General features: G+C 37.6%; 1 protein-coding gene across 1 annotated transcript in view; it reads left to right on the top strand.

The window, feature by feature from the left end:
• limk2 (LIM domain kinase 2) overlaps positions 1–13,768 on the top strand; it is a 22,731-nt gene extending 8,963 nt beyond the window's left edge. The window contains exons 4-16 of the mRNA XM_014014341.1: positions 3,577–3,686; positions 4,821–5,006; positions 5,231–5,336; positions 7,350–7,564; positions 7,661–7,847; positions 7,930–8,016; positions 9,122–9,253; positions 9,624–9,680; positions 9,949–10,014; positions 10,364–10,538; positions 10,610–10,665; positions 10,902–11,059; positions 11,662–13,768. Coding sequence (XP_013869795.1) covers positions 3,577–3,686; positions 4,821–5,006; positions 5,231–5,336; positions 7,350–7,564; positions 7,661–7,847; positions 7,930–8,016; positions 9,122–9,253; positions 9,624–9,680; positions 9,949–10,014; positions 10,364–10,538; positions 10,610–10,665; positions 10,902–11,059; positions 11,662–11,869 — 1,743 coding nt within the window. The 3' untranslated portion in view covers positions 11,870–13,768. The remainder of the gene's footprint in view (positions 1–3,576; positions 3,687–4,820; positions 5,007–5,230; positions 5,337–7,349; positions 7,565–7,660; positions 7,848–7,929; positions 8,017–9,121; positions 9,254–9,623; positions 9,681–9,948; positions 10,015–10,363; positions 10,539–10,609; positions 10,666–10,901; positions 11,060–11,661) is intronic.
• Positions 13,769–13,914: the final 146 nt, after the last annotated feature.

The raw sequence follows: 13,914 nt of genomic DNA, 5'->3' as shown, positions 1-13,914 counted from the left end.
TATATATATATAATGAGTTTCTTTTGGTTTTGGCTGGGTTCCAGCAGACTGGTCAGCACTTCAAACAGGGATTCAGTTTAATCATTCAAATGGTGTATAATAATTCTTAAAAGCACTGAGAGTATCCTCTAATCTTCCCTTCTAAAATTCAGTTTCAGAGCACTTTAAAGATAAGAAACAAGTGGTTTTCATTCTGCAGCCAAAAACTTGTCTTGCTTTATTTTTCTTCTCTGCCTTAATACTCTTAAATAAAGTGATTAAAACGAGAAAAGTAAACCTGTAGGAACACGTTTTAAGTAAAACTAATATGAATACCATGTAAAATACTGTATTGTCAAGGAAGTTTTCTAGTGTGCCTAAGATGTGTTAATGTCATAAAATATGTTCAAGATGAAGCCTTTTAATCTTAAAAATTGGCAGTTACTTAAACTAGTGAAAGTTATAGGGTATATTTTGTGTATGGTGTGTGTTTGGAGCTCTGCGTTTTCTTCTGATGAGGAGAACTTTTTTTTTCTTGTAAAAAGTAAAGTTTAATGGTTATGTGTGCACTTAATATGGGAAGAAAAGCAAGCAAAGCAAAGCTGGGATCTATAATTTCACATTTCCAGGCTTTTTTCTTGTTGCTGCTCAGAAAATTTTTTTTATGACTCAACATTATTAAATCAAAGCAATGAGGACAATTTGACCATTATTGTTTTATATGTTGGCCACAGTTTAACAGACGGTCATAATTTAAACCCTTAAAACCAATAAACAGTTTTCTTGAATAATAAAAAAATCTGATGATGTTGCTCTTGTTTAGTTGTTTCATAGTGACTTCTATCATCAAGAATGATAAAAGACAAGTTGGTGATTCTTGGGCTTTTGCTGATTTTAGCAGTAGGGGCTCTGCAGACTTGACTTGCCAGTGAGTTTTTCCCCCCTTGAGGCCCCAGTTTTTTCCTTCTTTGTACAGAAGTTCTCCACTTCCCCACATTCAGGATCCAGTGGGAACACACTAGAACATGTGGTGGTTTTGGAGCATGTTGAGTCCTGTGGTGAGAAGGCTCTGTTGATATTCCCCACAGTCATAATACGATCTGCACCGATGGCTTCCCAGATATCAAGTATCTCATAATCGAGCAGGATTTTATGAAGAAAATAGCACAATACTTCCTCCAAACATAAAACGCCTAAAAACATCTGATGCAATAAGTAGAGAAAGTTTAAATGCAGAAGTAAAACAAATATCAGCCAAATTTTATATCTACGTGTTCGGAATCCAATTAGCAACAACTAGTTGTCTAACAGGCAGACTGATGCTTTTATTTTTGCCGCCAAGCAACAAACATAATGGACTCTTCTATTTTGTTCTGCCGCCCAGCTTCATCAGCCAGTGAAGCAGAGTGTTTTTGGCAGAATTCACCTGGCATCACAGCCTCTTTCAGGAAAACAGAAAACATCTTTGAGGTCTGGTGGCAGAGGAGTCTCATACAGAGCTGCATGTCAGGCGTTCAAGTCCTGAACAGAATGGTTTCTAACCTGGTTTCTTCCGCCAAGGAGGTAATGTTTTTGGTCGCGTATGTCCATCAGTCTTGTCGTTCTGTCTGTGGACAACATTACTCAGAAACCTGTGGATGGATTGTCATTACATTTTTACCACGTGTGTAATGGCCCAAGTAACACACCGTTACATTTTGGTGATGTTCCGGATCACGAAGCGGATACAGGAATTTTTTTTCTTTTTATCCTCTGAGATCGGCAAAGCTGTGATGCTTTCACATGGCTTCTGTAAAAAACAGTGAGAACTTTCAGTGCTCATTTGAACTGGATTGGACAGCACGGACTTCAGACGTTATAAAAGCAATGTTAAAACCAGATTTAATGATGAATAATTTTTGCCAAAATGTACGCATTTATACACATTTGGTGTGCATTTAGAGAACGTTTTCTGACCAGGAAGGGCGTGACTGGACCACGAAACCCATTTTTCCCATTTCCTCAAACACACCACATTTCCGAAACAACCAATCAAAACAGTTTCTCACAACTAGGCTTGTAAACACAGAGCTTCTGGCCGGGCCTCAAAGTTTGGAGACAGGGGGAGCCAGGAAGCACTTTATAAAGAGAGTCAAACCATTACAAACTCATACAAGGGGATAAAACAGACGTTTTACACAGTGAAATGTGACTGATGAAAACTTAGGAGCTTAATCCGACACCAGTTTGACAATGAATAACGTCGGGTGACGCGTCTGACTTTTTTTTTTTCACATTGGACTTCACCAGGAAGAAATCCCATGCATACTGCCTGCTTAAATGTTCGCTACGTCAATTTATTCGGCAAATGTGTTTCCATCTCTGTTTTTTGCGCATTTACTCTTATTACAGGATGGGGGAAATTGGTCTTGGCCGAGGTTTGCACTCTCCGAGTGCTTCTAGTTAATTACTTGTTTGTCAATTTGATAAAATTCTTTTAAATGGTGTTTTTGCTTTGTTAGAAAAAATGAAGCCGCCTAGTTTTTCTACTTTTTTTTCTTTTCATTTTTCTTACAGCTCTGTCTAAATGTTTGGGCCTGAAGCATGTTGTAACCTAGGTGTGTAGGTGGGTGTTATTTTGCTTTGAGGCTAGGAGTTAAAGGCTTGAGATGTCACACTGTTGGCTGACATAATCTTCGAACAGCAAAAAGAAATCCTTTCCCACCACCCTCCCACTGACTCAGAGCATTGGCAAGTGTTGGAAAAATACTACAAAGCAACATATTTTTCAGTGTGCATAAGTTTCAGATAAAACCATGAGTATTAAAATAGAAATGTCTTTTTGCATAATCCATTCATAGTTCAGCACACAAACAAACAAAAAAGCAGCTTACGAATGGAAATATTACAAATGTTTGTTAAATGGCTTCAGAGACAAAGTCTATAAAATATTTTGAGAATATTTTGTGTTTTTCTACAACTTCTCCAAACAGAGTTTGTTTGTTTTTAGGGTTACTTGTAATGCCATTTTTAAGGACAAGAAATGAAAAATAGTCTTGGCTAACTCCGATACATTTACGTTTCTCTAATGTTCATTAATGTATGGTCGTTGATAAGTAATCCAGTAATGTAAAGAACTATCTACATTAATTAATTTAGTTAAATTTTGCCAATCTTTTCACAGAACTCTACTTCAAAAAAATGTGATCCCCCACATTAACCAAATCTGAAGTCAGCCTTTTTGTTGAACACGTGTTTGATTAAGCAGCCTGCTTTTTCACAGACTGAAACATTATCTCATCTTGCATGGGAGAGAGATGAGACGAGGCAGATGTTGTGGGAGTGTGAGTTGAATTAGGGAAAGGGGAAATTGGTTAATCATGTGTAGGATGTGTCAAGGAGAAAAGCCTGAAAGCGAGAACAGCCGTAAGACAAGGTGACATCATAGCAGATTCCAGACAGACTGAGAGCAAAGCAGGTGTTGCCACTGTGTCATTGCTCAGAGCACAGGAGAGCGCCGGAAAGCAAACAACACTCCGATCCATGACACAGCTGAGCACGGATACTGCCTCTTCTTTTGGCTGAATGGAAGATTATCTGGTTTATTTGTGCTTCCAGGTGGCTGGAGAACACAAGTACCACCCTGAGTGTTTTGTGTGTTTGAGCTGCAAGGTGGTGATTGAAGACAGAGATACCTACGCTTTAGTCGAGCGGTCAAAACTCTACTGGTGAGTAAATTTTCATTAAACGTGTTTGAAAACTGGAGGGTGTTCATTTACATTTTTTGTCTAAAATAGGCCACTTAAAACTCTGTTGTTGGTTAAAATATACTAATGTTGCCAATATGTCAAATAAAAAGCAGTTTAATAAAAAAAACTTCAAACTTTATGGCAGCTTGTTTTTATCTCATAACAAATAACCTTATAATAAAACTCTTGCATTACAGCCTACAGTGGAATCTAAACTCTGGTTTTGTAGATCCATATGCAGAGATTAATTTAATTCTTGATGTGTACTTTAGCAATGAGGTCATGAATTAACAACTGTAAAATTATTGATGCAGCAATTGGTCATCAGGAAAAACTGTCAACAATTAATATTTGCCACTTTGCAATTACTGAAATTAGTGCCATGTGATGTATTTTTGGGTGCAACTCACTATCAAGCCCTCATATGAGCCYATAAATTGCATTAGTAACTACCTATCACTCCATACTGTGGAGAAGGTGGGTTTTAATTGACAGCTTAATGTTGTACCCTGTTAAAATGAAGAAGTTAGTAAGTATAATATTAGAAAACAGTGTAACTGATTTGTACACTTTTGTCATCTGTTAATTGACATATTTATCATTATCAGCTAAATGTCACAATTAATGATAACTAATTTTTTGCCAATACTGCCCAACTCTAATTTTCATATAAATTTATCATTCGTTTTGGGCCACATTCTTTAAAGTGTGTTTTTTGTGCAATTATTTATGGTTTTGTGAATGCATATTATTAGTGGCTGTGGTGCAATGGTAGGGCAGCTGACTTGGGACTGGAAAGTCACTGGTTTGTTTTCATTCCCATATACAGTATTATGCTGTTCTTGAGCAAGACACCTACTAACCCTAACTGCCTCTCAGGTGCTTACATAGCTGCATGCTGCTCCAGTTGGGTGTATCTCACGTGTGATGCATTAAATGGCGTGCACTAATTTAATTATTGTATGGGAACACACAATGATTACAATACAGATGTCACAACATATTTCATTCACCATAAGTTTCTTTTTTTTACCAGTTTACTATTACAAGATTCTCTCTTGAATTCTTCCTGTATGATTTGGTGTCTTATTGCTTCCTCTCTCTTGTGTGCAGTGGAAAGTGCTACAAGCAGGTGGTTCTTACACCCATGTTGGAAAAACGTTCACATGACTCCATCCTGGACTCGCTGCCCCACACGGTGACCCTCATCTCAATGCCGTCTGCAGCCAATGGTAAAAGGGGCTTCTCCGTGACGGTGCTCAGGGACGTCAACGGCTCGGCGAGCGTTCAAGTCAAAGAGTAAGTGGGACACGTTGGTGAGTGATGTCTCACCGTCGCGTGATTACAGGATGAGTAATGCCTTGTGTAAGACTGATTACAGGTTGGTTAAACAGCAGGTTTTTACATTTGGAGGTGTGTCGCTTCGTTTCACTTTGTTTTCTCGAGCATTCACAAATTGACTCGCAGAGAATTTCACAAACTGAACCARATACTCACATTGTGTTTGTACTGTTTGGTTCCAGGGTGAGAGGGATGCTGATCAGTCCAGAGGTGCGAAATGCCATCCATGTTGGAGACAGGATCCTGGAGATCAATGGACTTCCTGTTGGGACATTATTGGAGGAGGAGGTGAGCAAATAAACATGTCAGTTAAGATTGTTATGAGGAAGCTCACAGGTTTCCTTATTATTTCCATGCCTTGAGTACAAAAGTATGTTGTTTTACAAAAACATTCACGTGTGGATTTTTGTAGTTCTCACATTCCTCAGCTGTGAGATGAAGGTACAGAAATGACTTAAAGGCTTGTCCTCAGAGCCTCTCCCACACATTCCRCAGGATTTGTTCCTGATTGATTTGTTTTCTTCTACCTTCTTTTCCTTTTTTCCCCCCATCAACCATTATTGTGCTGCTCTTTCAAAGCGTACATTTAGTCTTCTTTTATAATCACATCAGGCTTTTTTTGTTAGTTTAATGTCCAACTTGGCTAAAAGTCTATTTATGACCTAATTAAACTGTTTTAATTTGTACAGTGATGACCAAAGGTTTGTGCACAAATTATGTTTTGTGAATTCAGTATGTTTAGTTGGTTTTGCATGTTTTCTGTTTTACTTATGGACAAACAGTTTGTAAATTAAAATGTTTTCTAGCAAGTGTGTTTTATTCACCCAAATAGTTAATATCAGCTTCTGGACTAAATCTTAATTAGTGGTGACCCTTTCTGATCCTATCCACCTGTCTTTTGACAGGTTTTCTGTAGGCCAAACTTTTCAGCTTTTAACCCACAAAATAGCAATAGTAGAGGCCAGCTAGTTTTGGTTGGATAATTGCTATCAGGTCAAAAAATAATGGCAAAGTAACAGGATTAAATCAAATCAAATCAATTTTATTTATAAAGCACTTTAAAACAGAGGCCGCTGACACAAAGTGCTGAACATGAGGGGCCAAAAACAATAAAACAAATCAACACTAAAAACACTCAAACATTAAAAACAAGCAAAAAACAGCTAAAAAAGACCAAGATCTAAAACTGTGTTAAAAGCCAGTGAATAAAAATAAGTTTAAAGATTAGTTTTAAAAACAACCAATGAGGAGGCCTGCCTGACGTGTAGAGGTAGCTCATTCCAGAGCTTCGGAGCAGCAACTGAAAACGCTCGATCCCCTCTGAGGTTCATATTAATTATGCTACTTTTGTCAAATTAAATGCAATGTTAAATGTAATTAATTCAGAAAATCATTTAAAGACCCCGACCTTGATGTTTTAGGACCCACAGTGGGGTCCCAACCCCAACATTTAGAACTGCTGTTTTCGGGCTGTGTGTCATTTTTGCCCTTTTGCCTCGTGACCCTTTGTGCTCTATCATTCTGGAAAACACACAAATCAACAAATTATGTTGGAAGACGCTGCGTTTAAAGAACATTTTGATACCACTCTTTATTTAGGGCAGTGTTTTTGAGCCGAACTATGAGTAAGCCCCGTCTTTCGGATGAGAAGCAACCCTACACATGGATCGTATCAAGATGCTTCACTGTTGGCACGACGCGGGACAAATGATTTTCCAGATGTCCCAAAACTCTGGAAGAAGGATTGATCAAAGAAAATAACTTTGCACTAGTCTTCTGTTGTCCAGTCTGTGTAGTCCTTGCAAAATTTCAGTCTGTTCTTGATGTTTTTCTTGGATGGAAGTGGCTTCTTAGCTGTCCTTGGCAAGACTTGTACAGAAATGAAGTTAGCTTGTAATTTTGTGCCAGGGCAAAAAATAGTTTTTTGTTCTAAACTTTTTAAACTGATGTGTCTTTTTTAATTAAGATGATCAATCTGCACAACAATAAAAAAACAGTGACTTATAAACACAAATACTGAAAATAACAATCTGTGTTACTGGACATAAAAGCCTGAATTTTGCCTGAAACTCTCAGACTGAAGAAGTCTCTTGGAAGAGAGACGAAACGTTTCATTAAAGAAGAACCCGTCCAGARGACCTATACAATTTTTTTTTTCCTTTGATTTTTTACCTGGATTACTGAGATGCATCAGGACAATCTGTGTTACTGTCAAAACTTTGAACCATGACTGTGACATCCATTGATATTAGTTTTGATCTGCAAAATTTGGTAATAAAGTTGCTCTCTTTGCTGGTGTAGGTGGACGATCTCATTCACCGAACGAGTCACACGCTGCAGCTGCTCWTAGAGTACGACCCCGTCAGGCAGCGTTTGGACCGGCTCAGACTGGGATCGCCCAGGAGCCAGTTAGAAGTCCCCGCCACGTCCCGTATGCGTCTGTCCTCGCCGTCTGACACGGTCGTGGAGAGAACTGACAAGGTTGAAGACAGCACGCTGAAAAGGAGGTCTCTGAGGTGTGTTGGGCGGCTTCTGTGTTGTGGATCTGTAGCAGAGGAGAGAAGAGTGAACCTTTCTTTTAAAATGTCTTTTTTTTTTTTTATTCCTCACAGGCGCAGTAACAGTATATGTAAATCTCCTGGACCAAATTCACCCAAAGAGTCTCCTTTAATCACAAGAGACATCCTGCGCTCCGAGTCCCTGAGGTCCTCCAGTAGCTGCTCTCATCGCATTTTCCGCCCGTGTGACCTCATCCACGGAGAAGTCTTAGGAAAAGGCTTTTTTGGACAGGCCATCAAGGTGGGCCATCAGCTTTTCACCAGGCGTCATATCCATCGTTCAGCACTCTGTCAGCTTCAAATGACATTTGTGTTCATCGCAGGTGACTCACAAAGCTACAGGAGAAGTGATGGTGATGAAGGAGCTGATCCGCTGCGATGAAGAGACGCAGAAAACTTTCCTGAAAGAGGTTGGTAATCAGCAGCAGGAGAGCTGTGATTTCTCAGACAGAACTAACTCTGTGTTAATGTTCACAAGCAGAGTTGTAAAGTAACTAAGTACAAATACTTTGTTACTGTACTTAAGTAGAATTTTTGGGTATCTGTACTTTACTTGAGTAATTATTTTTCAGCCTAATTTTTACTTCTACTTCTTACATTTTCACACAATTTTCTGTACTTTCTACTCCTTACATTTTTTAAAAAAGACAAGAAGTAGAAAGTTGTTACTTTTATTTCATTTTTCTTGTTTTTATTCCAACTTGTTATTGTATAAAAATAAAAACTATCCATATAAATTGTTCCTCCTAGACAGAGTGAATTTAATTGTGGTTGACTGAGAAGTATAAATATATATATAATTCTGATACCGTATTAGTTTGTACACAAACAAATCCTGTCACACTCCAGCAGGACATAATCATTAAAATAAAAGGACTGTACTTAAGAAGTATTTGTRTTTCATGAATTATATTATTGCATTTGGCCGCAGCCCTCAGATAGATTTTCATTATGGGGAAAATGTTTGGGCCTCCTTGATATATGTATATAAACTGAAACAGACTAGTGCATCCTAAATTTAACATAAATGACTTATTTTAAATACGATATAGTCATTTCTGCATTGTTTTTCCTAATAAATGTCATTATGTAAAATCTAACTGCTCATTTTAAATCAATACTTTTACTTTTAATACTTAAGTACAAAAAATATCAAATACTTTAAGACTTTTACTCAAGTAATATTCCTAAAGGAAACTTTAACTTTTACCAAAGTAATTTTTTGAAAAGATACTTGTACTTTTACTCAAGTATCACTTTGTGGTACTTTATACAACACTGTTCACAAGCGAAAGCACACTACACTGTCCAACAATCGGCTCTTTGTACATCGTTATTTTGAGGTTGTCCCATCGGGCTTGTGGGAACACATTAGTTTGATTTGTTTAATCCTTTTTCCTTGTGGATTAACTGTCCCCTTCCCTTTGCCAGGAACTGATTAGGGATAACTTGCGTATCATAATGAGGAACTTCTTTTTATTTTTTAACTTTTATTCTTGTCACTCGTCCAACCAGGTCAAAGTAATGCGGAGCCTCGATCACCCTCACGTTCTGAAGTTTATCGGTGTGCTGTACAAAGACAAGAAGCTCAATCTGATTACGGAGTACATTGAGGGAGGCACTCTGAAGGATTTCATCAGAGACATGGTGAGTTCCACTTGTTTTGATTCCTTTTCCACAGCAGAGAACACAAAGCACTCAGAGGGTGACCTGAAGTAAACTTGATGATTGACAGCCTGGCATGTCAACAGGCTTAAAGATGAACTGGAAACGTATTAGGAAGAGGTGGCAGGTAGAAATGAAGCAGTCGTGCTCTTATCCTCTCTGTTTATTAGTTTTAGGAGGAGGTTGTTTTTCATCAGTAAGAATTTAAGTATGATGAGACAGGCCAATGATTTTATTTATCCAACCACTTCACCTTCCATTATTAAAATCTAGTCTAAAAATAGGTTTATATTTGCCTCATTTTTATGACTTTATTTTTTTATTTTTATTAATTTTGTTTTTGGACCAACAGGACTTGTTTCCATGGGAACAAAGGGTGAGCTTTGCTAAAGGCATTGCCTCTGGCATGGTGAGTTGTCCCTTTTTATTACTGCTTTAAATGAATCTTTTAACGTTGACTGTGAAAACGTGCACCTCTATGACTCATTTTATGGAAGCTAAAGCCAACACAATAAGCCCTAAGATTAAAATCATGTCGCTTAAAACTATTAAAGTTACAGTCAGTAATTAGCTGATAACTTGTTTTATTAGTGGCAATAAAATATTATAGATTTATATTTAGATTTATTATAGAACTTCTACAAATCTGATGTTTTTTTGTTTGTTTGTTTTTTTAGGCCTACCTTCACTCGATGAGGATCATCCATAGAGACCTCAATTCTCATAACTGCCTGGTTAAACTGGTACGTGACATCAGTGTTATTATACACAGCAGACCAGGTTAACAGTAGTACATGTGTGAGGTGAATTATTAATGTTTTACAGTGATTAAAAGCTTGTTTGTTCTAAACAGGACTAACTTTTGAAAAGATTAACGTAGAATCAAGAAAATGCTAAATTACAGAAAGAACTTGTGCAAAACACAACAGAACAAATCCATAAACAATAAAATTACTCCTCAGAGTCACCATGCTTATAAACATCTATTTGAATCTTTTTTAGAGTTTTTAACACTCCTTGATTGATTTCTTTTTCGTGTTTAAACATGTTTTTATACCATCTTGAAGTCGTCTGCTTTTCTTTTGTCTACAGGACAACACTGTAGTCGTGGCAGACTTTGGACTCTCCCGACTCATCAAAGAAGAAAAAGTTAAACCTCCACCTGAAAAACCCTCCAATAAAAAGAGGGTGTTGAGGCGCATCGACCGAAAGAAGCGGTACACAGTGGTGGGAAACCCTTACTGGATGGCTCCAGAGATGCTGAATGGTGAGTCATTAACAAAGGTGAAAAAGGAGCCGATGTAGAGAGGAGGGGACTTATCTTTGTTGTCATTTCAGGCAAACGCTACGATGAAAAGGTGGACGTTTTCTCCTTTGGGATTGTTCTTTGTGAGGTGAGGAGCTGGTATCACACAAATGTCTGCATTTATCTCACATCTGAATGGAAACAGGGTTTATATAATGAATAAATGACAAACCTGACACCTGAAGACCTAAAAAAACTGTTGTGTGCGTTGATGCAGTTTTATAATGTAAACTGTATTCTCAATAATTAGATTAAATAAAACTCTGTTTATGCTTGATGTCTTTTTACCGACATTTATGATGAATTAGTTTTCCTGTAAATCAGATCATTGGGAAGGTTTATGCGGACCCCGAGTGCCTCCCCAGAACTCTGGACTTCGGCCTTAACGTCTGCAAGTTTGTGGAGAAGTTTCTCCCTGAAGACTGTCCACCTGCCTTCTTTTCGCTGGCRGTGGCGTGTTGTGATCTGTCACCAGACAACCGGTGAGTGTCTGCTCTTATTCAGAGAACTGATCACACTATATTCACTTTGATTTATTTTTGCAGAACTGATAATTAACAGAGGGTCTTTTATTCCTTTTTTTTCTTCAAGTTGTCAATAATCTGAGCTCTAAATGAAATGACAGAACAGATAATGGTATCAAACCTAATTTACATGCTAGTTTTTTAGCTAATTTTAGAGAMTATGCAAAGACATTTCACTTTTTCCTTTTCTGTTGTGTTTTTTGGTAAAATGATGGATTCAGATGGTCACTCAACAATTAAAAAGAAAAGCATAAATTATTATTTTTTTCTTTTTGTTTGTTTCTATACCACTTTGACTTTCTGCGTTGCTTTGTAAAATCCAGTGTTTTGTTGAGTTGCTGGGATTTGTCCAGTGCTGTTGCACCTCAGGGCCGTCACACAGCACTTAAACAAGGAACCAGCACTTTCAGACACCATCTGGACCTGCTTTCATACGGACACGCCTCTGCTGCCAGATTGCTTCCTCGTGTTTCTGTCAACCTCGTCTGTCTGGTTCTAACCTTACAAACTTCTTTTTGCCTTCACTGATGTTTTGTTTTGTTTTTCTCCTCCCTCCTCAGTCCACCTTTCCAGAAACTCGAGGACTGGTTGGAAGCCCTTTCTCTTAACCAGGAGCTGGGAATCCCTCTTCCAGCTGAACTGGATGAACTGCATCAGAATCTGAGTCAACTCTACTGGCCTAAAGATCCCATCCAGGCCACAGAACAGCCATTAACGCCGACAGCCTCCTCACCAGACTGCACCAACCTGACCGATAATGGCACATAGGATTTGTGGCTGTTTGACCAGTTTTGAAACYGTTTTGATGCCTCTTAACTGCTGCACAAATACAGTGGCTGAGAAAAACAGGAGGGAGGAACCCGAGCCATGTTAGAACTGGATCACCTGAGATAGCTGGACCAGTTGCCCTGATCCATGATTCAGAGAACCAGTGAACTGCATTGACTTAAAAAAACGCATTTCAGTTAACATTTAATTACTTTTATTACGTTTAACGGCACAGTTTTTTTTTAAAGTTTACTATTTGAAAAGACAAACCCTCACACGGTTCTTTCCTAATAGACAAGAATGTTTTGTAAGGCGAGACAGTTGTGTTTTTCTGGCTATGAAGTTTTTGTTTTCGCTCCGTGCCTTAAAGAGGAGTGGTTTAACCTCAGCAATTAACAAAACCCGATTCCCTGACAGTCGAGATGAAGCGCAGGTTGGGATTGTCGGCACCTTGTAACTTTCAGCACAGCGGGTGGAAAAGTGTTACAAATGTAAAACTAGAAGGAATTTTTATTTTTGATGTTTAAAGAATTTGAGTGAAATAAAAAATATAAACAAATAATGCACCCAAAATACAATATGGCACCAGAACAGAAGGAAAACACCAAACTTTTATTTGTTTTTAGCTTCTTGTTTTGCTGCTTGTCCTGACGCTCCTTAACCACAGAGTGAACAGACAGACTGCACTCATAACGAGCAATCATTTAGTCTTAATTTCTCCACCAGGGACTGATTTTAAAATAATTATTTTAATCACCCCTTGCTATTTTGTCTCGTTCTCAGTGGTGCTTCCTTCCCTGAATGGACAAATAGATGAATAACTGATAAACACAATAAAACACATCAGATAGTTCAAGGTTGGTCTGAAACTATTGTTTTTTTATAATCCTGAAAGGCTAAATTTCATTTCAAACTGTTCTAACACAGATATTTGCATCTCTAGTGGTTCACTTGTTGCAATTGTTTATTTTTGATAACAGTTTTGTATTCTGTTAGTTAAGTTAGTCTTACACTCATAGTTTYGGCAAAGAAACTAGATCTGGACAGAAACCAAAACGCACGAGCCCACAGAGACATTAAAACATTTCCTGTCCTGTTTAAAACAAAAAAAACGCCACAGCTGAGATTTAAACCAAGAACGCTCCTGTAAGGCAACATTAAGCACTAAAAATAAAATCCTAATTAGATTTTGTTTGAATTGTGCATCTTGTTCAAATTTAATCATGTTTTTTTTGAGAGTTGGTTGTTCTTTTTTTAAAACCCTGATACTATTTTTAATATACTGTATATAAAAAAAAATCTGTGCTTGAAATTTCTGAGAGTCAATGAAAGTGRCCAGCACTGGAGACTAGAGGCAAAGCATGAATGAAGGTAACGGGTTTTAATTTTAAGCAGCTGTGGTGACGGGGAAAAAACAAAGCAAAACAAACAAACAAAAAAAAAGAGTACTCTGACCCAGAATGGTCTTATCATGCTGATTCAGCACTAATCAGTAGAGACGGTCTTTTTTTTTCCAAGTATCACTGTTCTCATTCTTGTCTTTTAATCTGAAGAGTTTGATTAGTTTTTTTTAGATTAATTGTTGAACACTTTAGATTTTTTTAACAAGACAAAATTGTTTGAAATGTTATGAATTGTCAGAAATAATCATGTGGAAACTGTCAATGAAAATTTTGTACAATGAGATGAGAATTTTTTTTCCTTTCGTTTTGTGTTGTGTATAAATATGTACATACGATACTTCTAACTGGATTTTCTAACGGGGATTTGTAGATGTTTAGACATTTCGACAACAGTTTGCTATCATTGAGCAAGGTACTGAAGACCAAGTTGTAACCACTTTTATTTATATCGCTGTAGTGTTTCATGAATAAACCTTCTGAAAGTTGCTTTTTAAAATTGTCACTATTGGTTCTTTTTTGACAGTAAAATCGTTTTTAAGCTGCTTTCTTTTTGCCATTTAGGAGAATAGTTAAATATCTAGTGCTTTAAAAACGACAGGAAAAAATTCAAAGGGGTGGCCAGATGGGGGCCACTTTAAGTCC

The sequence above is a fragment of the Austrofundulus limnaeus genome, unplaced genomic scaffold (assembly GCF_001266775.1).
Source record: "Austrofundulus limnaeus strain Quisiro unplaced genomic scaffold, Austrofundulus_limnaeus-1.0 Scaffold114, whole genome shotgun sequence".
Taxonomy (NCBI): Eukaryota; Metazoa; Chordata; class Actinopteri; order Cyprinodontiformes; family Rivulidae; genus Austrofundulus; species Austrofundulus limnaeus.
This window is presented reverse-complemented; position numbering and strand designations above follow the sequence as displayed.